Genomic DNA, 25,079 nt, shown 5'->3' with positions numbered 1-25,079 from the left:
GAATCAGGCCTTCTATTCCTCGGACACTCTGACTCCCATGGGATCAGAGGAAAAGACAGACCTCGGATGGTGGCTGGCAGACGAGAATCTGCTGTACGGTGTTGATCTCGTCCCTCCTCCCGATTGGATGCTGTTTTCAGACACATCCAAAGAAGGGTGGGGTGTCCCACGTGTTGCACCACATGGCCTCAGGCCTTTGATCAGTCCAAAAAATACCTTCACATAAATATCCTAGAGATGAAGGCTGTATTTCTGGCCCTTCAAGAGTGCCACCAGTTCTGGCGAGTTACTCGGTGGTGGTGATGAGCGGCAACACCTCAGTAGTAGCTTACATTAAAAAGCAAGGAGGTACATTTTTGTAGCCCTTATCCCATCTAGTAGTAGATACTGAGATGAGCAGAAGTCTACTCGGTTTCAATATCAGTTCGCTTCATTCCATGCAAGAGAAATGTGCTTGTCGCCAATCTGAGCAGAGCATGCAGATAGTGGGTTCCGGATGGTCTTTGGATCATCTAGCAGTTAACAAAGTCCTGACTTTGTGGGGTTCTCCAACTGTGGACCTGTTTGCAACGGCCCTGAACTTCAGACTACCGTTGTATTGCCCCTCCTCCCCCACCCCCACCTCTAGTCCTAGATCCCAAGGCTCTCTGACAAGATGCTTTCCAACAATGGTGGGACAACATCGACATATATGCATTCCCACCGTTTTGTCTGATGAGAAGAGTACTCAATAAGACCAGAATATTGGTCAGTCTTTCAATGATCCTCATAGCTCTGCTATGGCATTAAGCAGAATGGTTCTCATGACAGAGCCACCGAGAGAACTTCCTCCACGACACAATCTACTCAGATAAGCACATGTCAACATCTACCACAAGGCTGTAGCTTTGCTACGTCTTCACGCCTGGAGACTATCCAGCATCTCCTCACTCAGAGAGGAGTTTTGCAGCAGGTTGCAAAAAGGATGTCTGGATATCTGCGAAGTTCATTAGCTTTAGTCTACCAGGCGAAGTGGAACGTCTTCTGTGGTTGGTGTCGTGGAAGGGTTCTCAATCCACTTGATGCCACTATTCCAGCAATAGCGGAGTATCTCGTGTATTTGTGGGAAGAAATGCGCCTTTCAGTTTCAGCCGTTAAAGGCTATCACTTAGCCTTTAGCCTCGCTTTTAAACTGAAAGGAATGGACATTTCCTCATCACCAGAACTTTCCCTCCTCATACGAAGTTATGAACCTATCTGTCCTCAGTTGGAAGTGAGACCTTCCCCATGGGAAGACCTCCGTCCGAACCATTACGCAAGGCAACAGATCGCCACCTGTTGGAAGACGGTGTTGCTGCTCGCCTTGGTCTCGGCAAAACGAGTTAGCGAACTTCATGGCCTCTCATATGATGTTGCGCATTCAAGGGGATGGAGATAGGTAAGCTTTAGCTTCGTCCCTGAGTTTATTGCAAAGACTCAGAATCCGGGGGTTTCGGATCCTAGATATGAACCTTACCGTATACCGAGTCTGCTCTGTAACTGACGACTCAGATCATCTTTTACTATGCTCAGTAAGGTGTTTGAGGCGCTACCTCAAGAGAGCAGCAGCAGCTCGGCCCAGAGTGCCCTCGCTCCTTTGTCAGCACGGGCAGAAACAAGAGGAGGATCACGAATAACACAATCTCCGCATGGATTCGCAGGGTCATTGATCTTGCCCTGAATTCCGATCCACCTTCAGCACGTCGTCCCAGAGCCCATGATGTCAGCGGCGTAGCTACATCCCTGGCCTTCATAAAAAACTACTCTGTGACGCAGGTATTATAAGCGGGCGTGTGGAAACGCCAAACTAGTTCACTTCCCTCTACCTGCAAGACGCGACGCATAGGAACTTTGATACGTTTTCTATCGTTCCTGTGGTGGCTACACATCATTTGGTTTAGTACCTCAAGCTCCTTATTGGACAAGTGGCAGAAGGTTGAGGGCATCGGTTACCTGAGTTTTGGTCTGAGTGAATGAAAAGGAAATTCTGACTCTTATCTTTTCTTCACCCACCCCTCTCGCGGGAATCAGCATCCTGGATCTTCCGCACAAGCTGACCTCAAACCTCTGCAGGGAAACCATTGCTCCCTTGTGTAACTTAGTATTGTTCCAATACTGTTGCGTCCCCATACCCTGGCGAGGTAGTATTGGGAATGTCTCGATCTCTTCATTTATTGCCTACAAGTCTCGGAATAACTTTTACCTTGACAGTCACATTGCTAATATATCACCACACACAGCTTATGTAGGCCGCAAATGGTGCTTAGTAAGTTTAGCGAGGTATTAGGGTCTCCTTATTTGTGCACGAAACCCTGCACAATAGGGAGTACCCAGGGTAAGGCCAAAAGTCAGATTAGCAGGGACATCCACCCTCCTAATGGGTGAGTCACCCCTATAAATAGTGTTGGTTTGTATTCCAGTTACGGAACAAATGACAAATTCGGAGGTAATTTGTATTTTTCCTAAAGATACAAATCTTACCTATTTATACATACTTTCCCGTCAACCTTGTCCCCCGTCCAAGTCCTACCACCAAGCAAAGTGAGGCTCAGTCACAGGTGTGTGAGTGAGGGGTGTAGCTAGCTACTCCCCCCCTATCCCCCACTAACTAGTGGATGGATAGTTAACCCTTGTAAAATGTTAATGGCTCGTCCTTTCAGCTTCGCCGAAAGTAATACCGCTATAAATAGCTAAAGGTTTATATCGTTAGGAAAAATACAAATTACCTCCGAATTTGTCATATCACAAGACATCGCAATGTTCAAAGTACAGTACTGGTGAAGATCTGTATTAGATTCACCACCTATGTATCCTTCTTCACATATACTGTATTGTACAGCCGTAACCCCAACAGAACTGCTGCACATTTCATTCATATGGCAACTTTGAAAAGGGCTATCATAGATATCTGCACATACAGTATTGGACTATTTTTTGCATATGAGAGATACAAGCAAAACTTTTCTGGTGTGTTCTGTCAGTATCCAAGTGCATAGTTGATTCTGTCACATTCCTTGTAGTAACCTTCCTTACAAAAGTAACTGAAACTTCTCAAATACCAGGAGACACACTGCCCAGCCCACACCAAACAACTTAAAAAGAAAGTGCCTCTTAGGCCATCCTTGTCATATCAGCTCAATATTCTTGCAATAGAAGAGGAAATTGTTGGAAATGGAAATGTGAATCAAGTAAAAAAATTAAAACAAGCTGCAGTACTACAACATGATATTATTACTGGACCTGCCATGACATGCAGTATAGGAAAGATCCTTCATGTGTCATGACTTAAGCTATGATGAAAATCAAAACAATTGTTGATCTTGAATATGAGAAAATCCCGAATGCTTCTGTAGGCAAGATGTTTCATATGGAAAGGAAGTTGGGACACCTTTGATGAATATAGTATTTTTTAAATATTTAACTGAGCCGGTGAATATATAATAGCTGCTGCTCCAGCGGCTCGACAGAAAACACACACAAAAACTCGCGAGCGATCGCTATGAAGGTTGCGGGTGTGCCCACCAGCGCCAACTATCGGCCAGATACCGCATATACATGTAAACAGACCCAATTTTTTCTCTGTCGGCCTTAACGACAAGACGTATCAATACTCGCTGTATAACCTGGAGTTTTCTCAACATATTTGGTGAAGTACTTCCTTTTGGTTTGAGCTTTCGCAGTGCAGGTGTTTTATCTTCAACTTAAATCTTGAACTCGTTTTTGGATAGATTTAATTTTTGATGACTTTGGATTGTTTTTTGGACTTTCTTTGACTTTTAAATGGCCGACCCTTCCCTTAGTACGGAAGTGTGTTTTAGGCTTTTAGCTATTATCTTATCACGTTATAAATTAATTATAGATTTTCCTCTATATATTTTATATCTCAACCGCCTTTATTAGGCCTCTTCGATTAGCTTTCCATTTATAATAAACATCTAGATAAATTTTAATGATTTGTTTATATGCGACCTTTCCTGAGAGTAGGCGGTCCTAACTTGGAAACCGAAGTTAAACAACGTTGAGCCCTTTCAATCGTAAATAACTTTTACAGAGCAAATGATTTAAAACTTATTAAATGAATATTTTTTAGTAGATATTTTATGAAAGATTTTCTTTGAATAGTCTTCGTACTGTTTCAAAGATGAACTAACGTTTAGTTTATTTATGCTACGCAGTTTGCGCTCTATCGTTACGATAGAGAGAGAGAGTATCACGGTTTCACTTTGCAGAAAGAGTAAATCGATTCTGACGTTTTGTTCATTCTTCTTTCAAAGCTTAAATGTTTTAAATACTATTTTAAAGGAACTTTTTAATTGAAAAACCTTTCAGTTTTTTCCTTTGGTCAAATAACCTGTTTATTGACGAAAGGTAAGTGGGCTCTTCTCTTGGGTGCGAAATCAAGAGAGAGAGAGAGAGAGAGAGATAGAGACGGAGAGAGAGAGAGGAGAGATAACGTTCTGATCTTTATTCTCGTTCCAAGCGAGTAACGTTGTTCTCGAGTCAGTTTTTTACTCTCGTCCCTAGTCTCTGTACGGGGAGAAAGGATAAAACGTTTTTAGTTTTTATTCTCGTCCTAAGGCACTGTTCGGTGAGAGATTGAAAACGTAGTTTTGAATGAACTAGTGTTTAGTCTCCTTCCCAGCCACTGATCTTTTTATCTTAAAATATGTTTACTGTTTTTTGCTTGTATTAATGTGCTTACATTATACGACTAATTTCGCAATTATAACCTTTTGATGAGGGTAGAATTGCGTGCTTCAGGTAGAAATCAGTTTTATTCATACCTAATGTGAATTGTTAAAAAATTCGATTTCAGTGAAATAAGTGCAAAACAGAAAATCGTAGTGATAAAGTGATAATTGCGCAAAGTGTTATCAGTGTTGCGACCGAGGGTTCGTCTGTTCGTGCCTGTCGTTCGCCTAGTCCGAGACCTCTTGCAAGCTCCCAAGCCCAGGGGAGAAGTAATGTCGTACGACTTATGGGTTCGAGAGGACTTGATCAGCGAACAGACGTTCCCTCTATGGTTTCAGGCGTGTCTCATCAACACCGCCCCTACCATAAGACGAGCGAGACGATTTTCTCCTCGTCATCCGAAGGCTTTTCGCATAAGAAACCGTGAACAAGGTTTCGAGGCCCTTTAAGCGAAAGTCAGTCCTTTCAGGACAGGTCCAGCATCCTGGTTTTAACTATTAGGACAGCTCTGACCCTATGCAGTCATCGGAAGACTGCTCGCCGCCTAAACAAAAGCGTAACACAGGCTCCGAGAGTCTTTTTGTAGGCAAAGTTTTGCAGTCACAGACGTTACCCTCGTCTCTTAACGCAACCATTCTCGTTGATCCTAAATGGGTTGTACGGCAAGACATGCAGAATAAGCTTGCCTCTCTTATGGAGGACTATTCTGCTGAGCAGGTTCACGATGATCCTCGCCGCTTAGCTGATCGAGATCCTGGCCGTCAACCGCCCAAACGAACCTTTGCTCGTCCTGTTGACGTTGACGTTACAAAGTCACGTCAGTCACGTTTTGTAGAGCCTCACTCGATGCAGTCCAGTGTTGACTTTCAGCCGCTTGTGGACGTTCAGCCGCTTCCGCATGCTCTTGTTGACGTTCAGGACGTTCGCCAACCAGCGAAGTTGACTTGTTTTGACGTTGAGCGTCAAGCACCGCAGTCAAGAGTTGTTTTGACTGCTCAGTCTAGGCAGTCAAGGCAGTCTCGAGTTGACGTCGAGCGTCCTCCCGCACCTGTTGGTTGTTGCTGGTCAGTCCTTTAAGCAGTTACATGACATAGCGTCCTTGACTGCTACTGTTGCTCCTTTGCGTGTGGACTCTGCTTGTCAAGCATTGCCACCACGGCAGGTCTCTCCCTTGCTTGAGACTCGGCTATTGTCGGACAAGGTTTCTTCAGATGAGGAAGTTGCTGTTCCCCCTCCTACTGATATTCCCTTGAGGACTCTGTCAGACGGAGAGGAGCCTAAAGCTGCTCAGCCCTCTATGGACTTTAAATAAATCATGCTGATTTTTAAGGATCTTTGTCCGGATCTTTTTGTAACTGCTGCTCCTCGTTCGCCTAAACGTCAGAGTTTACACTAGGCCTAGCTACTTCGAAGCCGTTGTTTTATAAGCTAGTGCTCTCTCGCTCTTCTAAGAGAGCTTTACGTTTGCTAGGCGACTGGTTTATCACCAGGAGGAGTTTGGGGGAGACAGCCTTTGCTTTCCCTACTTTTAAGCTGGCTTATAGAGCGAGAGTCTGATATGACACGGGAGAAGTTCTCGGCTTGGGAGTTCCTGCCTCTGCCCAGATAGACTTCTCAAACCTCATAGACTCTCCCTGGCGCCTGGCCATGAGACGCTCCAAGATTTTATGGTCGACTTCAGAGCTAGACCATCTCCTGTTAGGAGTTTTTTCGAGCGTTTGAAGTTTTGCTGTACAATTATGTCATGCATAAACAAGGCTTTCAGGGATGGCTCCAATGATCTGACAGCCACGTTCTCTGCAGGAACAAGGCTATCAGGGATGGCTCCAATGATCTGGCAGCCATGTTCACTGCAGGAGTACGTAAGAGGCAAGTGCGCTCAATGTGTTCATTGTCAAGACAAACTTCACGATGAAGTCTACCAGGCTGTCTTGACAGCATTAATGGAAGGCGACTGGATGGTCTCTCTCGACCTTCAGGAGGCATACTTCCACATTCCTATACACCCGGATTCCCAACCGTTTCTGAGGTTTGTTTACAGGAATGTGGGGTACCAGTTTCGAGCCCTGTGCTTTGGCCTCAGTCCTGCTCCTCTCGTGTTTACGAGGCTCATGAGGAATGTGGCAAAATCCCTCCATCTATCGGGGATCCGAGCCTCCCTGTACTTGGACGACTGGCTTCTCAGAGCATCGTCCAGTCTTCGCTGTCTGCAGGATCTACATTGGACGTTGAGTCTGGCCAGGGAGTTGGGACTTTTGGTCAACCTAAAAGTCCCAACTGATCCCATCCCAGATTATTCTATATTTGGGGATGGAGATTCGCAGTCCAGTTTTTTTCGGGCTTTTCCGTCTGCCACCGAATAGAACAAGCCCTGCTCGAAGTCCAACTAATGCTGAAAAGAAAACGTTTGTTCAGTCAGGAGTTGGAACAGTCTCGTAGTGACTCTCTCATCCCTGGAGCAGTTTGTCTCACTAGGGAGACTACACCTTCTGCCTCTCCAGTTCCATCTAGCCTCTCACTGGAACTAGGACAAGACGTTAGAGACGGTATCATTCCCAGTCTCCGAACCAGTAAAGGCATGCCTGAAATGGTGGGACAGCAATATCAGTCTGAGAGAGGGACTATCCCTAGCAGTCAAGAACCCAAACCACGTGTTGTTCTCAGACGCGTCGGATTTGGGTTGGGGTGCGACCCTGGACGGTCGGGAATGCTCGGGTCTGTGGACCTCAAGTCAGAAGAGCATGCACATCAACGGCAAGGAGCTATTAGCAGTCCACTTGGCCTTGATGATATTCGAAAGCTTCTTCGAAACTAAGTGGTAGAGGTCAACTCAGACAACACCACAGCTTTGGCGTACATCTCCAAGCAAGGAGGCACACACTCCTTCACGCTGCTCGAGATCGCAAGGGACCTTCTCTTATGGTCAAGAAATCGAGGCATCTCCCTGTTGACGAGATTCATCCAGGGGGACTTGAACGTCTTGGCAGACTGTCTCAGTCGGAGGGGTCAGGTGATACCCACGGAATGGACCCTCCACAAGGACGTGGGCAAGAGTCTTTGGGCTACTTGGGGTCAACCCACCATAGACCTCTTTGCCTCCTCGTTGACCAAAAGGTTACCAATCTATTGCTCTCCAGTCCTAGATACAGAAGCAATCCACATAGACGCGTTTCTACTGGATTGGTCTCTTCTGGACTTATATGCATTCCCACCATTCAAGATAGTCAACAAGGTACTGCAGAAGTTCGCCTCTCACGAAGGGACAAGGTTGACGTTGGTTGCTACCCTCTGGCCCGCGAGAGAGTGGTTTACCGAGGTACTTCAATGGCTGGTAGACTTTCCAAGAAGTCTTCCTCTAAGGGTAGATCTGTTACGTCAGCCCCACGTAAAGAATGTCCATCAAAGCCTCCCCGCTCTTCGTCTGACTTCCTTCAGACTATCGAAAGACTCTCAAGAGCTCGAGGCTTTTCGAAGGAGGCAGCCAGTGCGATTGCAAGAGCGAGGAGAGCTTCTACCATTAGAGTATACCAGTCGAAGTGGGAAGTCTTTCGAGACTGGTGCAAGTCAGCATCTGTGTCCTCGTCCAGTACCTCTGTAGCCCAAATCGCAGATTTTCTTTTACATCTGAGAAAGGTTCGCTCCCTTTCAGCTCCCACGATTAAGGGCTACAGGAGCATGTTGGCTTCGGTCTTTCGACATAGAGGCTTAGATATTTCCAACAATAAAGATCTCCAAGATCTCCTTAAGTCTTTCGAGACCTCTAAGGAACGTCGTTTGGCAACTCCTGGATGGAACTTAGACGTGGTCCTAAGGTTCCTCATGTCAGACAGGTTTGAGCCATTACATTCAGCCTCCCTGAAGGATCTCACCCTCAAGACACTTTTCCTAGTGTGCTTGGCTTCGGCTAAAAGGGTCAGTGAACTTCATGCCTTCAGTAAGAACATCGGCTTTTCTACAGAAAAAGCCACTTGTTCACTTCAACTTGGTTTCCTGGCCAAAAATGAACTGCCTTCTCGTCCTTGGCCTAAATCTTTTGATATTCCTTGCTTATCAGAGATCGTAGGCAACGAACTGGAAAGAGTATTATGTCCTGTTAGAGCTCTTAAGTTCTATTTAGCTCGTACTAATTCATTACGAGGTAAATCTGAGGCATTATGGTGCTCAGTTAAGAAACCATCATTGCCTATGTCAAAGAATGCTTTGTCATATTTTATCAGATTTTTAATACGAGAAGCTCATTCTCTCTTGAATGAGAAAGACCGATGTTTGCTTAAGGTTAAGACGCACGAAGTTAGAGCTATAGCAACCTCCGTGGCCTTCAAGCAAAATAGATCTCTGCAAAGTATTATGGACGCGACTTTTTGGAGAAGCAAGTCAGTGTTCGCGTCATTTTACTTAAAAGATGTCCAGACTCTTTACGAGGACTGCTACACACTGGGTCCATTCGTTGCAGCGAGTGCAGTAGTGGGTGAGGGTTCTACCACTACATTACCCTAATTCCAATATCCTTTTTAATCTGTCTCTTGAAATGTTTTTAATATTGTTTTTTGGGTTGTACGGAAGGCTAAGAAGCCTTTCGCATCCTGGTTGATTTGGCGGGTGGTCAAAGTCATTTCTTGAGAGTGCCCAGATTAGGGGTTTGATGAGGTTCTGTTGTATGGGTTGCAGCCCTTAATACTTCAGCTCCTGGGAGTCTTTCAGCATCCTAAGAGGATCGCTGGGCTTCGTGAGGAAGACAGACTAATAAGGCAGAGTAATCGTCTAAGTCAACTTCCTTACCAGGTACCTTTATATATTTGGGTTTTGTTATGATATAAAAGTCAAAAACTCTAAGCATATACGCTGTAAACTTAATTAACTCTGGTCTCTACCCACCACCATGGGTGTGAATCAGCTATTATATATTCACCGGCTAAGTTAAATATTTAAAAATGATATTTTAATTATAAAATAAATTTTTTAATATACTTACCCGGTGAATATATAAATTAAAGGCCCCCCCTTCCTCCCCGATAGAGACCCAGCGGGATGAGAAAAATTGGGTCTGTTTACATGTATATGCGGTATCTGGCCGATAGTTGGCGCTGGTGGGCACACCCGCAACCTTCATAGCGATCGCTCGCGAGTTTTTGTGTGTGTTTTCTGTCGAGCCGCTGGAGCAGCAGCTATTATATATTCACCGGGTAAGTATATTCAAAAATTTATTTTATAATTAAAATATCATATTAAAGAACTAGTATGTAGACTCCATAGATAATTAAAATATAAGCCTTTGTCATGTCTTTATCCAATGGATATTGAAGAACCCTATAACTGGGCTTAAATTGGGCAATGCATAGTCATGTAACATTAAGCACCACGAGTAACCTAAGTGAGATTTGTGATTTTTTTTAGATGGTCTCCTCTCAGTCAGCAGAATTACCATAGTATTTAGATATTTGTCATTACTTTAAAAAATGATTATAATTAGTACGTTATTTAGGTGGCTAGTTTGTTGTACATTGTACAATATTACGTTCTATAAATTAGAAAAGAACTTAATCCTTTAGAAATTTGTATATCCTTCTTATGGGAAGAGAGCAATTACTGAATTTTTTCCAATTGACCTTTTTTGTTGTCCAATTGCCTACTGTATTATGTTTATATCTTTTTTATTCAATACAAGGGGGTATTATTTATACTGAGTCTGGTTTCGGGTTTTAAAATGACTAAATTACCATGGGATCTTCTATAGTTGATGCCAATAACTGAAGGTTTAATGTGATAATGCATTGGCAACCTACCATACTACTGTATTGAGCAATCTAAGGCACTGCTGACAGGTAGGTAGCCAAGGCATGATGAAGTAATATTCAGATTATGCGAATGCAGTTGTAGTAAGAAGTCACTGTAGGATTTTTTACATGTGTTTTGTAAACCTTTCCTTTACTTGAGTTTGACAAAAGGCAACATAAGCAAGACCACATTATGTTACCCATTGCATTTCTTAATTCCAGTAAGATTTATGCTTGACCAAATTGTATTTTAAATGTGGTGTTATGGCTTTTGTCTATCCTTGAAAGTTTGTTGTTGCATTAACCTTAACCTACCCATCCTCCTCAGTTACCATAAGGGAGGACCAAGCCTGTCTCCTGATAATGATTTGTTCAAATACCTGGCTAATGTTTATGCTTCAAAGCATGCTACCATGTTCAACGGTAACCTTTGTGAAGGCGACAACTTTAGAAGTGGAGTCACAAATGGAGCTGAATGGTATGATGTAAAAGGTAAGGGACAAGAATAATTTTGGCATCATAATTGAAATTTATGAACAATTAATTTAGAACTTTGTATTTAATGTTTACCAAATCAACAGTGGAACTTTAAAAAATTAGAAAATAGCCTTAAAAGTTTCCTCAACTTTGAAAAGTTTTTTTCTAGGGAAAGGCCCTTTTTTTTTTTTTTAAAGATGGCAACTAGCAAAATAGAAAACCTGGTATGCAAGCTCCCTTCATGCACAGAAATCCCCCACTCTTTGACAAATGCCAAAAAATAAAAAAATAAAAATACTAATTGTATTAATTTTAGGCTTAGGTAATAAAATTTTATTATGAACGCTAGGGTACCCAGTAACATAGGGGCAAATCATATACCAGGGTATGTGTTTACTTGTCAAAAACAATAGAAAATTCTATATAATTTGGTTGTTTTTTAAAGCTAGAGCAATAATTCCGTAAAAGTTAGAACTGGGCTACATGCTGTGTAGACGATTACCAGTACCACAAGCAACGCAAAATTTAACTCTACAGGTAAAATGTGATGCTTGTTCCAACATTACTACAAACTTTACACTATTTTTTAGGGAGATTACATTTGGCGAAGCTAAAACTAGCCATAAGATTTTTAGCAAGGTATAAACTACCCCACCATTCGTTAGCGGGGTTAGCTGGCCACCCCGCTCACACACACACACACACACACACACACCTGTGTTGTCATGTCACTTTTTACTTTTGGCTCGGTGAGAGCAGACGTCCGTCACATTCTTCTCCCCGACCGCTTTTTTAGCCTTTGAATGACTTGTTTTTATGATTTTTTTTTTTTATACAGCTCTTAAACATCGCACTCCTTTGTTTCTGACGAGGGTAACTGTTAGAGGAAGTGCGCAGTCCTCAGTACAGTCAGACCTCATTAATCGCGGTTTCTTACTTCGCGGTTTTGGTTTCTTGTGGCCAAGGAGGATTGAAAAAAAAAAGGATTAGGTTATTGTTTACCCAACATTAAGAATTTGATTTCTAATAGTTGTCAACAGCATTGGGATGGCCAAGAACAATGCAATACCTATTAAATAAAATTTTTTATAAAAATTGCAATAAAATTCAAGCTGGGCAATGATTTCAAATAGCCCGTGCTTCTTTACACTGGGAGCACTGCATACCACTATCCTAGCTCTCTCTGTACTGTGTGTATCCATTTACTGTGGTAAAAAAAATTACACCTATATTTGAAATAAACCAGATTTAGATTAAATTGGTGTTTCACTTAACTGTATCTGATAATAATGGATGTAATATTCACATCTCAGTATCGAATTTATGATTAAATACATAGTGAATTATAATCTCATGTATTGGTTTACATTCAAATCAGCTGATCAAATCTGTGTAGTCTGTCGTCAACCTATATTCACTTTCACGATATTATCCCACTGATATGACCATTCACTCACAGAATTACCTCACTGATGTAACTTATCATGCATACTGTATTAGTATGATATCTCCTTCACATTATTATTGTCCTTCACTTATTATTATATCCTTAATCCTTTTCCCAAATCCCTTTTTGTACATTTACTTTGCTCTCCCAACCACATCTACAAGGTATCGTTCCAACTCTTTTGATTCTCTTTATTTTTTGCGATTTTATTCATCTTTTTTCTAACATTCATTTGTCATTTTTTTCTTATTAATCATTCTAGAGGCCTTTCTTATCCCTCATTCTACACATTCCCATTCCTATTTTTCATTCCTTCTCAATTTCGCAAATTCTTTGATTTCGCTAATTTATTTGATTTAGCGTAGATTGGCTGAGGGAATGTACAACAAGAAGGAACTTGGCTAACCCAAAGCCCGGGCAACGTGAACGCACGCACGCACGCACGCTACCGCCTCCCCCTATCTTGTCTCTTTGTCATATTGTTTTCAGCCATATTTTGTAATTAAAAACATGGTAATTAAAATCTTATGCATTGTTTACATTTCAATCAGCTGACCAACCCTGCCTAGTCCGTCGTCAACCTCAATTTTAGGATCAAATAACTCCCTTATTATTAAGGGATACTCCTGCCGATGCACGATATTTTATAGTTTTTAGCTCTGTGATGCTTAATTATAAATCCTCAACATATAGAGAGAGAGAGAGAGAGAGAGAGAGAGGAAGAGAGAGAGAGAGAGAGAGAGAGATTGATTTTCTTCTAGTGGGAATTGTCAGGTAACCGTTTCGGGGGTAACCCAGAGAACAATCTTCGTGTACATTCTCAGGCAACACTAGATGTCAACCTTCAATTTGAGTTAGAGCTTGTTGATGGGAAGCAGAGAGTGCTGCCCGGAGGGTCGCCTCCAGGTTTTAGAATTTTTCCTTCCAAGGGAAAGTCCCTCCACCAGCCAGGAGTTGGTCATTTCCTATCTGTGCGAGAGACTTCCTTCATCTGTTAGGTCTCCCCTTCAGGGGATTCCTCTGGCGGGGAATTGGATTCATCCAATCCTTCGGGGGGAACCCCAGAGAACAAGCCTTGGAACACTTGATGTCAACCTTCAATTTATGCTAGAGCTTTTTGAAAGGAAGCAGATAGTGCTGCCTGTAGATTCGCCTTTGGGTTTTGGAATTTTCCCCTTCTATGGGGAAGTCCCTCTACCAGCTACTGTTCAGCAATCTTCCTTCTAGCGGGGAGAATTTCCGACAGCGTGTGCAGAGATTGGTCGTTTTTTCCCGTCCGCAGAAGAGACTTCTTTCACCTGCTCGGTCTCCCCTTTCCTCCGGCAAGAGGATTCGGCCATTCATGTCCATTGCATTGACGTCCTTCGGTAACCCATTTGGGGGAACCCAGAGAACAAGCTTGAGCTTTGCTCTCAGACAACATTCGATGTCAACCCTTCAATTTTAGATAGCTCATTTAGGGGATGCAGAGAGTGCTTCCTGGGGGTTTGCCTCCAGGTGTTGGAACTTTCCCTTCTGAGGGAGAGTCCCTTAGACCAGCTACTGATCGACAATCTTCCTCCGTTTGCGAGAATTGTCGACAGGGTCACCAGATGTTGGTCACCTTTACCATCCGCGGGGAGAGAGTGTTAGGTCTCTCCTTCGGGGGATTCCTCCAGCGAGAATTGGATTTGTCCATTTCTCGCTCTTCCCCTTCGGGAGCAACCGTTTACACCAGCCGTTCCCCACCAGCCTATGCTCGTCACTTGCCTCGCCGTTCACCAGCTTGTGATCATCACTCGCCATCCTTTTGCTCGTAATCGTCACTTGCCGTCCGCCATCCCATGATCGTTGCTCTCCCCGGCTCGCCTTTCACCATCCGCAGCTCGCCGTTCGCTGGTTGCCGCTTGCATGTCGTCATTCGCCAGCTCACCGTTCTTCAATATCCAATCTCCAGCTCGCCAATCTACGATCGTCACCTCGTCGATCTCCGATCACCAGCTCCCCTCCTGGCCAATTTCCAGTTGCCAGCTCACCACCTTGCTGATCACCAGCTTACCGCTTGCCTACCCACTGTTTACAGATGGCCATCGCCGTTTCGCCAGCTGGCTGTTCACCGATCGCTGTTCGCTCATTCCTCGTTCGCTGATTATCAGCAAGCTGTTCACCAATCCGCCAGCTTGCTTATTGTTATCTCACCGATCGCCGTTCTCCAACTATCTGTTCGCTGATCACCAATCGCCAACTACCCGTTCGCTGATCACCAATCGCCAACTACCCGTTCGCCGATCACCAGCTTGTGGCGCGACAGCTCGCCTATCGCCAATTCTTCACCTTGCCACTCGCCAGCTTGCCGCTCGCCATTCGCCAATCACCACCCACAGATTGCTGTTTGCCAGCTCGCTAATCACCAGCTCATCAATCACCAATCAGATTGCTGTTCACCAGCTCGCTGATTGCCAATCAACATTCGCCATACAGTCCTACCTCTCCACGAAAAAATCTGCTTACGAAATTTTTACACTGCGAAACGAGATGCGAACATTTTTATGACTCACTGCGAAAAACTTTGCTAGACCGATAATAGAATAGTCACCCATCAAAAACAAATTGAAGAAAATGGGTTCACACATTAGAAAATGTAGCTGTAGTCTATAGTAGGAGTAACTATAATAGTACAGTACATATGGTACGGTATATTTTGTATATGTACAGTATTGTACTGCATGTTTTGTATTATTTTCCATTTATTACATTATGTTCTTATAACTACTTAATTTATAGGTATTTAGAGTTAGTTTAGGTATATTGAATGGTTCAAATGTATTTAATTGTGATTATGCTGTAGCTTTATTGGAAGACTTAATGTGGTGTTTTGTAGGGTTTGAAACGAATTAGGCGATTTACAGGTAAAATGTGACTCTCCACATGAAAAAATCACTTTACGAAAGTCACTCCACAATGAATTAATTTTTTGTTGTGAGGCATTACTGTATTGCCGTTTGTCAATTCACCTATCACCAGATCACTGGTTAACAGCTCACCGATCGTGCCGTTCGCCGATCGACGTTCGTCAGCTCGTCGTTTGCCAGCTCGCCGTTCACCAGTTCACTGTTCGCCAGCTCGCCATTTGCTTGCTTGCCGTTTGCCAGTTTGTGATCATCGCTCGGCTGCTCAGGATCGTCACTAATCACCTCTCCTCTGGGTTGCTGTTAGTACCAGCAATCGCTTTCAGCACCTGACGGTTTTTCCTTGGGACCCTTAGCCTTCCAGGGTAAAGTCGCTTCCGTGTCGATCTGTTCGGACTGAGACCCTCACTTCATTGAAGCTCTTGCTTCTTATGAGACTCTCTTAGTTATCAGAGTACCCTCATGTAGATGATATAGATTGTCTTTCACCACTCTCTTTCTCGAAACCTAACTCAGCACTCTCTATTGACTGCCAAGATAATGCACAAGGGTTAACCTTGGCGCTCAATACCCCTCTCGCCCCTTGGATTTGTTGTTTTTATGAATAGAACTTACCCGGCAGTTATATATATAGCTATAGTCTCTGACTTTCGGCAAAATTTTTCAAAAATCGCGGCAACCACCTTGTGGTGGTTGTGCGGTTAGGTGGTTAACAACCCTTACAGGGTGGTACTTGGAATCATTCCCGTTTTCTATTCTTCAGATCATCTCTGCCGGCCGGATTGACAACACGTTGGTCCATCATTAGAGTTTTTTCTTTCGCTTTCCCTGTGTCGCTGTACCAGTCTGCTATTTGGTGAAGTACATTGATTTGGGGATTTGGCAATCGTGTTTTGTTTCTTCTGTGTTTTTTGCTTCTGATTATTATGAGTGATAAGCTTCATTTTCGTGTGTGTGCGAATGAGGAATGCAAGGTGAGGTTGCCGAAAATGTTGGTAGACCCTCACACCGTGTGTTTGGGTTGTAGGGGTTTTGAGTGTGCACTTAATAATAGGTGCAAAGAATGTAAGGTTTTGAATGAGAAGGATTGGTTGGCTATGAAGCGCTATGTGCGTAAACTAGAGCTCGATAGAGTTAGGAGAGCTTCAAGGTCTAAATCTAAGTCTGTTAGCGAACTTAGTGTTGATTTATCCTTTGAACCTGTAATTAATTCCTCTTTGGAAGTTGATCCTTCCCCTGAGGTAGAAACTCCTGCCCCTTCTACAGGATCCGTATCTGCGGATGACCCTCGGTACGCCAGGATGGCTGCCGAGTTGAAGGCCATTAAAGATCAACTTGCGGCTTTTAAAGGTAAGCCTAGTGAAAGTGAAATTAGTGCTTGTGAAAGTGCAGTGGAGGTGGTGACTGACCGAACCTGTCATTACCCTAGGTCTAGACCTCTACCAAGCTCCTAGGACCAAGGGAGAAGGTACTTCGAACAACCGAAAGGGGGTGAGAGGTACGTACCCTCGGTCAGCCGTTGCCTCAGGCAGTCCTGTTGCCAATTCCCAGGCTGCTCTTGATCGCCACGGGAAAGGTGTGTCGGACGTGATGGTTTCTTCCCCGAATCCCTCTCCCAGACGCAAATGGAAGTTTGAGGCGTCGAGACCAACGAAGAGGAGGTGGAACCGTGATGATCAGTCTCGGTCTTACTCTCTCGGTTCTAGTAGCTATGAACCTTGTCCTTCAGAGGACGATTTGGATTCCGTGCGTGTGAAGAGGGCGAAATCTAGGTCCGGAAGTCGAAATATAGCAGCTGAAGATCCTTCTTCCACCAGTATTATTCGACAGCATTCTCCTTCGGAACCGCAAGACCCAGCAGAAGTCACTAAGTATTTCATGTCAGTCATGCAGGAACAATTTTTTTTGTTAGTTCAAGCGTTTAGCCGCCCTCACGCCCAGTCCGACAGACGTAAAGACGACTCGTTACCCATCAAGAAGTCAGCTTCTAAGAGAGAACGGAGTTTGTCTCCTCAGGAACCCTTGCACGCTTCTTCGAAGATACGACACCGCACTGCTTCCTCTTCTGCTTGGCGCCAGGATGATTCCGCCTCTAGCTCTCGGTGCCAGGACGATGCCGCCTCTCTCTCGACGCCAGGACGATGCCAGCATGCTTCTCCAGGACGAAGCTTCCTCTCGTTGCCAGGACGATTTCAGCCCTCTCTCTTGACGCTAGGACTCTTCCCCCTATCGTTTTCGACGACAGGACGACTCTGCCTCTCGCTCTCAGCGCCAGGACGATCCCAGCCTGCTTCTTCAGGACGATACTGCTTCTCGCCGCCAGGACGATAGCAGCTCTCGGCGTAAGAACGCCGCCTCCTCTCACCGCCAGGACGCTTCCTCCTACCGCCTCAAGGACTCTTCTAGCGCTCGGCGCCAGGACGCTTCCTCTTCCCGGCGCCAGGACGCTTCCTCTTCCCAGCGCCAGGACGCTTCCTCTTCCCGGCGCCAGGACGCTTCCTCTTCCCGGCGCCAGGACGACACCTACGCTCGGCGCTAGGACGCAAACGGTTCTCGGGGTCAGGCTGCTTGCAGCCCTCTCCTTCGGGACGAATCCTACGATTTTCCTTTGTCGGATTCTAGGGAGCCTTCTTCTCGAACGAAGGATGTTGTAGAGGTGGAACAGGATCTCGATGATGTCTCAGATGACGAAGACAAACCTGCTGATGCTGCTGGCGACTACAAGGTTCTCTCTCGCTCCCACCTTGAACTGTATGAGGAGGGGCTCCAACCTTCTGCTCCGCGTTCTCCTCAAACTCAATTTAGCAGGAAGAAGGCCAAGAAACAGTCATCCTTCATCAAGAGGAAACTTTCCATTTCTATGAATAGAACTTACCTGGCAGTTATATATATATATAGCTATAGTCTCTGACTTTCGGCAGAATTTTTCAAAAATTGCGGCAACCGCCTTGTGGTGGTTGTGCGGTTAGGTGGTTAACAACCCTTACAGGGTGGTACTTGGAATCATTCCCGTTTTCTGTTCTTCAGATCATCTTTGACGGCCGGATCGACAACACGTTGGTCCGTCATTAGAGTTTTCTTTCGCTTTCCCTGTGTCGCTGTATCAGTCTGCTATTTGGTGAAGTTCATTGATTTGGGGATTTGGCAATCGTGTGTTGTTTCTTCTGTGTATTTTGCTTTTGATTATTATGAGTGATAAGCTTCATTTTCGTGTGTGTGCGAATGAGGAATGCAAGGTGAGGTTGCCGAAAATGTTGGTAGGCCCTCACAACGTGTGTTTGGGTTGTAGGGGTTTTGAGTGTGCACTTAATAATAGGTGCGAAGAATGTAAGGTTTTGAATGAGAAGGATTGGTTGGCTATGAAGCGCTATGTGCGTAAACTAGAGCTCGATAGAGTTAGGAGAGCTTCAAGGTCTAAATCTAAGTCTGTTAGCAAACTTAGTGTTGATTTATCCTTTGAACCTGTAATTAATTCCTCTTTGGAAGTTGATCCTTCCCCTGAGGTAGAAACTCCTGCCCTTTCTACAGGATCCGTGTCTGCGGATGACCCTCGGTACGCCAGGATGGCTGCCGAGTTGAAGGCCATTAAAGATCAACTTGCGGCCTTTAAAGGTAAGCTTTGTGAAAGTGAAATTAGTGCTTGTGAAAGTGCAGTGGAGGTGGCGATTGACCGAACCTGTCATTACCCTAGGTCTAGACCTCTACCAAGCTCCCAGGACCAAGGGAGAAGGCACGTTGACAACCGAAAGGGGATGAGAGGTACGTATCCTCGGTCAACCGTTGCCTCAGGCACTCCTGTTGCCAATTCCCAGGCTGCTCTTGACCGCCACGGAAAAGGTGTGTCTCGGACGTGATGGTTTCTTCCCCGAATCTCTCTCCCAGACGCAAATGGAGGTTTGAGGCGTCGAGACCAACGAAGAGGAGGTGGAACCGTGATGAACAGTCTCGGTCTCACTCTCCCGGTTCTAGTAGCTATGAACCTTGTCCTTCAGAGGACGATTTGGATTCCGTGCGTGTGAAGAGGACGAAATCTAGGTCCGAAAGTCGAGATAGAGCAGCTGAAGATCCTTCTTCCACCAGTATTATTCGATAGCATTCTCCTTCGGAACCGCAAGACCCAGCAGAAGTTGCTAAGTATTTCATGTCACGCCCAGTCCGACAGACGTAAAGACGACTCGTTACCCATCATGAAGTCAGCTTCTAAGAGGGAATGGAGTTCCTCTCCTCAGGGACCCTTGCGCGCTTCTTCGAAGACACGACACCGCACTGCTTCCTCTTCTGCTCGGCGCCAGGACGATTCCGCCTCTCGCTCTCGTGCCAGGACGAATATGCCTCTCGCTCTCGTGCCAGGACTATTCCGCCTCTCGCTCTCGTGCCAGGACTATTCCGCCTCTCGCTCTCGTGCCAGGACGATGCCGCCTCTCTCTGTCGATGCCAGGATGATGCCGCCTCTCTCTGTCGATGCCAGGACGATGCCAGCATGCTTCTCCAGGACAAAGCTCCCTCTCGTCGCCAGGACGATTTCAACCCTCTCTCGACGCCAAGACTCTTCCGCCTCTCGTTCTCGACGACAGGATGACTCTGCCTCTCGCTCTCGGCGCCAGGACGATCCCAGCCTGCTTCTTCAGGACGATACTGCTTCTCGCCGCCAGGACGATAGCAGCTCTCGTCGTAAGGACGCCTCCTCCTCTCAACGCCAGGACGCTTCCTCCTACCGCCTCAAGGACTCTTCTAGCGCTCGGTGCCAGGACGCTTTCTCTTCCCGGCACCAGGACGACACCTACTCTCAGCGCCAGGACGCAAGCGGTTCTCTGGGTCAGGCTTCTTGCCGCCCTCTTCTTCAGGACGAATCCTACGATTTTCCTTTGTCGGATTTTAGGGAGCCTTCTTCTCGAACGAAGAATGTTGTAGAGGTGGAACAGGATCTCGATGATGTCTCAGATAACGAAGACAAACCTGCTGACGCTGCTGGCGACTACAAGGTTCTCTCTTGCTCCCTCCTTGAACTGTATGGGAAGGAGTTCCAACCTTCTGCTCCGCGTTCTCCTCAATCTCAATTTAGCAGGAAGAAGGCCAAGAAACAGTCGGCCTTCATCAAGATGAAACTTTCTATTTCTGCAAAGAAGGCTCTCGCGAAAATTGATGATTGGATGAAAGAACGGAGGCAAGCGGTTAAGACTTCCTCCTCTTTTCCACCAGCTCGTCTTGCTTCGAAGGATGGCATGTGGTATGAGACTGCGGAACCTCTGGGTCTGGGAGTGCCTGCTCCTCCCAGGGTGACTTCTCTGGCATCGTGGACTCTGCTAGAAGGCATGCTCTCAACTCGGCCAAAGTTATGTGGTTGATGTCGGAACTGGATTACCTTGTCAAAGGGATTTTTAGAGCCTTTGAGGTTTTTAGCTTTTTGGACTGGTGTCTAGGGACTCTGGCCAGGAAGACTGAGCAGATGGAAGGAACACAAGACCTAACGAGTATTTTGTCCTGTATGGACAAGGCTCTTAGGGATGGGGCTAATGAGTTCGCTTCGCTGTTTTCAGCAGGAATCTTGAAGAAGATGGCCCTGCTTTGCTCCTTTGCTTCGAGATCTGTGACTGTTGCACAGAGGTCTGACCTCCTGTACGCCCCCCTGTCACAACATCTTTTTCTTGAGGCCCTTGTGAGAGACATTACGCTTTCTCTTGCACAAAAGGCCCCCCAAGACCTCTTATCGCGCTCAGCTCGTAAGCCCTTGACAGTCGCTCCTTCGACTTTGAACCCGGAGGAAAGGAAATTCCAGCAGTCCTTTCGAGGCAGGGCTCCTTCAAGACCTGACTTTAGAGGAAGAAGGCAAGAGTCGAGTCAGGAGCAAGAACGAACAGAGGTTAGTTCAGAGCTCGCTCCAAGAAATGAAGTGCAAGTCCTCCAGTCAACAATAGGGGCAAGACTGTCACGTTTTTGGCAGTCTTGGAAGAGAAGAGGGGCGGACACCTGGTCACTCTCAGTCATCAAGGAAAGATACAAGATACCCCTTCTGAAGAAGCCTCCTCCCTCAGATACTCCTCTAGCCTTAGTAGCGCAGTACAGAGATCCGGGGAAACGGAAGGCTCTTCTGGATCTGGTCGACCAGATGCTGGACAAGGGAGTGATAGAACTGGTTCTGGATCTATCCTCCCCAGGCTTTTACAATCGCTTGTTTCTGGTTCCCAAGAACTCGGGTGGATGGAGACCCATCCTGGATGTCAGCTCTCTGAACGTCTTTGTGGAGAAGACGAAGTTCTCCATGGAGACGACTCAGTCTGTGCTTGCATCAGTACGTCCATGGGACAGGATGGTGTCTCGATTTGCAGGACGCGTATTTTCACGTCCCCATCCATCCGGCTTCGAGGAAGTACCTGAGATTTGTGATCCAGGGCAAGTGCTTCCAGTTCAGGGTGCTTTGCTTCGGTCTCAGCACGGCTCCTCAAGTCTTCACCAGGATAATGGCGAATGTGTCAGGCTGGCTGCATCAAGAGTTGATAAGGGTATTTTTTTATCTGGACGATTGGCTGATACGTTCACGATCGAAAGAAAAATGTCTGAAGGACCTACGAAAGACTTTAATGATGGCTCAAGAACTGGGCCTGGTCATCAACAGGGAGAAATCTCAGACCGAGCCTAATCAGACTATTCTCTATTTGGGGATAGTTCTGAATTCAGTTCTTTTCAGGCTTCTCCCTCTCAGTAAAGACAGACCAAGTGCCTCGAGAAGGTCCAAAAATTCCTGGACAAGAAGAGGTGCTCAGCGAAGGAGTGGATGAGTTTGCTGGGAACTCTCTCCTCACTCGAACAATTTGTCTCGCTGGGGAGACTCCTCCTAAAGCCTGTACAGCACTTCCTATCAAAGGTGTGGAACAGGAAGACACAGGAAGACTCCTTTTCCTTCCCTATTCCAGCAGAGGTCAAGGATCATCTGATGTGGTGGCTAGATCCAGCTTTGTTAGGGGAAGGGATCTCCTTGTACAAGAAGAACCCAGATCTAGTGTTGTTTTCAGATGTGTCAGAGTCAGGTTGGGGAGCAACACTAGGAAGCAAGGAGGTCTCAGGCTCTTTGGAAGAGGGTCAGTTGGGATGGCACATCAACAACAAGGAGTTGATGGCCATTCTTCTAGGGCGAAAGGCCTTCAAAGACTCGGTGTCAGGAAAGATTGTGGAGGTCAACTCAGACAACACCACAGCTCTAGCGTACATCAGGAAGCAAGGGGGGACTCACTCTCTGTCTCTGTTTGAAACAGCAAGGGAGCTCCTTCTTTGGTCGAAGAAGAACAAGGTAGATCTGCTGACGAGATTTGTACAGTGACAGAGGAATGTGAGGGCAGACATGCTCAGCAGGAAAGGGCAGGTTCTTCCCACAGAATGGACCCTCAACCAACAGGTCTGTCAGAGTGTTTGGAGGCTGTGGGGGAGACCCTTAATAGATCTTTTCGCCTCCAACCTGAACAAGAGGATCCCCAACTATTGCTCCCTAGTTCCGGACAAGGAGGCAATAGCGGTGGACGCCTTTTTGATGGATTGGACGGGGATGGACACATATGCCTTTCCCCCGGTTCAAGATCATCAATCTGGTAGTCAGGAAATTCGCCCTCCTCGATTCGGGACGAATGATCCTAGTAGTTCCATTCTGGCCAACGAGAGAATGGTTTACGGAAGTGGTAGACACGTTGATGGACTTCCCAAGAAGCCTTCCTGCAAGTCCAAAGCTGCTCAAACAACCCCACTTCGAGAGGTATCATCAAAACCCCCTCGCTCTCAAACTGACTGCCTTCAGACTATCGAGAAGCTTGTCAGAGCGAGAGGATTTTCGGCGCAAGCTGCGAAAGCTATCGCCAGAGCGAGGAGGGTCTCTTCACAGATAGTCTACCAGTCCAAGTGGGAGACTTTTAGAGCTTGGTGTAGGCAGTGCAAGGTTTCCTCATCCACTACCTCTGTGAGCCAGATTGCGGATTTTTTATTATACCTCAGACAGGATGCTAAGCTGGCAGTGTCCACAATCAAAGGGTACAGAAGCATGCTCTCTACAGTCTGTCGGCATAGAGGCTTAGATTTGTCTCACAATAAGGACTTGCAAGACCTCGTGAAGTCTTTTGAGACAACCAAACAGGTTCAGTTAAAGCCCCCTTCTTGGAACCTGGATGTGGTTCTGAAAGAGTGCCAGGGCCAAGATCGCTCAATAGCCCTCTGACTTCTCCTCCTCTCATCGTTTGGGCTCTTCTGCCAAGCTTTTCCCACCTCCTCGATTCTAGCAGAGGTGGTACTACGAGGTCTAGGACAAGCCTCGTCCAGCTCTTCCTCTCCACCACACTCTGGAAGAGCTAACCAAGGGTGTCTCTACAGAGAGAGACTCTCCAATCATCAGGTCTGTTTCTCGGCAGCAGAGATCCTCAATCACTAGAAAGTCACGAAGTATGTCATGCAGGCTACTTCATTGCTTAATCTTTGGTTGGGGACCCTGGGAATCTTTGTACGGACCGAGGATTCTTCCAAAGAAAGTACCAGGAAGGCTGTGGAAACCCTCTTCCTCTCAGGCACTTGCACCATCGAGTTTCTTGTCCACCAAGTCTCGAACTTGTGGGCAAACACCATCTTGAAACATCATGATGCAGTGTCAGAGGTTCCATCAGCAGGTCCCTAATGCCAAAATCGTTAGGCTCAGGAACTCCTCTGTAGAAGGATCCTCTCTATTCGAGTCGAAGGACGTGGAACAGGCTGCAGAAAGACGGAGGAAATCTCACCAGGACTCTCTCCTCCTTAGGGCTTTGACACCCAGGCCCTACAAGCCACCAGCTCCTCAGCAGTCTAATCCTGCCAAGACCTCGACGAGCAAGATGACAGCGAAGTAGACGGTGTCTAAGAAGCCCTTTCCAACCAAGGACAGGATAGGCATAAAGTCCTCCAAGGGAGGAAAATATCCTAGAGGGAGTCGCTGCAGCCGTAAATGCTAGGGTTGGCACTCCCCCGCTTGTCCACCAGTGGGGTTATGCCTGCAAAGTTGCTGGAACAGGTAGAAGCAACTCAAGGCCGATCCCTGGACAGTTCCATTATTTGTTCAGGGTATCGCGTCCCGTTCACGTCATCTCTCACTCCCCCTGATCAAGTATCCAGTGTCGATAGACTCCTATGTGATGGGATCAGCAAAGGGGCTAGCCCTCCGGGCAATAGTTCAGACAATGTTGAAGAAGGGTGCTCTCCAGGAGGTCCTTGACGGATTCCTAGGATTCTTCAGACAACTCTTTCTTGTGAAAAAGGTGTCTGGGAGCTGGAGACCAATCATCAACCTCTCAGCATTGAACGAGTTTGTCAAGCAAACTCCACTCAGCATGGAGACGGCAGACACGGTCTGACAAGCGGTAAGACCACAAGACTTCATGTGCACACTGCACCTAAAGGACGTGTACTTCCAGATCCCAATCCAACCGTCTTCAATGAATTAATTAAGATTCAGCCTAGACTTTAGGAAATACCAGTTCAAGGTACTGAGCTTCGGTCTTTCCGGAGCACCTCAAGTCTTCAGCTGAATGCTTACCCTAGTGTCATCTTGGGCACACAGGATTGGCATCCATCTCCTCCGATATCTGGATGACTGGCTAATCCTAGCAGACTCGGATGTTAACCCTTCTTCAGCACCGAGACAAACTTCTGAGTCTTTGCCAAGATCTGGGGAACTTGGTACTTGCCTCTAAATGATAACATTTTGTGTAATAATTTAGTAGAGCGGATTCAACAACTCCCTCAACCTTTTCTTTTACTTGGAGATTTGAATGGTAGACA

General features: G+C 46.0%; 1 protein-coding gene across 1 annotated transcript in view; it reads left to right on the top strand.

Annotated features, from left to right (window-relative positions):
• LOC137643134 (carboxypeptidase D-like) overlaps positions 1–25,079 on the top strand; it is a 194,005-nt gene that overhangs the window by 74,932 nt on the left and 93,994 nt on the right. The window contains exon 4 of the mRNA XM_068375984.1: positions 10,813–10,976. Within this exon, the coding sequence (XP_068232085.1) occupies positions 10,813–10,976 (164 nt within the window). The remainder of the gene's footprint in view (positions 1–10,812; positions 10,977–25,079) is intronic.

The sequence above is a fragment of the Palaemon carinicauda genome, chromosome 6, assembly GCF_036898095.1.
Source record: "Palaemon carinicauda isolate YSFRI2023 chromosome 6, ASM3689809v2, whole genome shotgun sequence".
Taxonomy (NCBI): Eukaryota; Metazoa; Arthropoda; class Malacostraca; order Decapoda; family Palaemonidae; genus Palaemon; species Palaemon carinicauda.
This window is presented reverse-complemented; position numbering and strand designations above follow the sequence as displayed.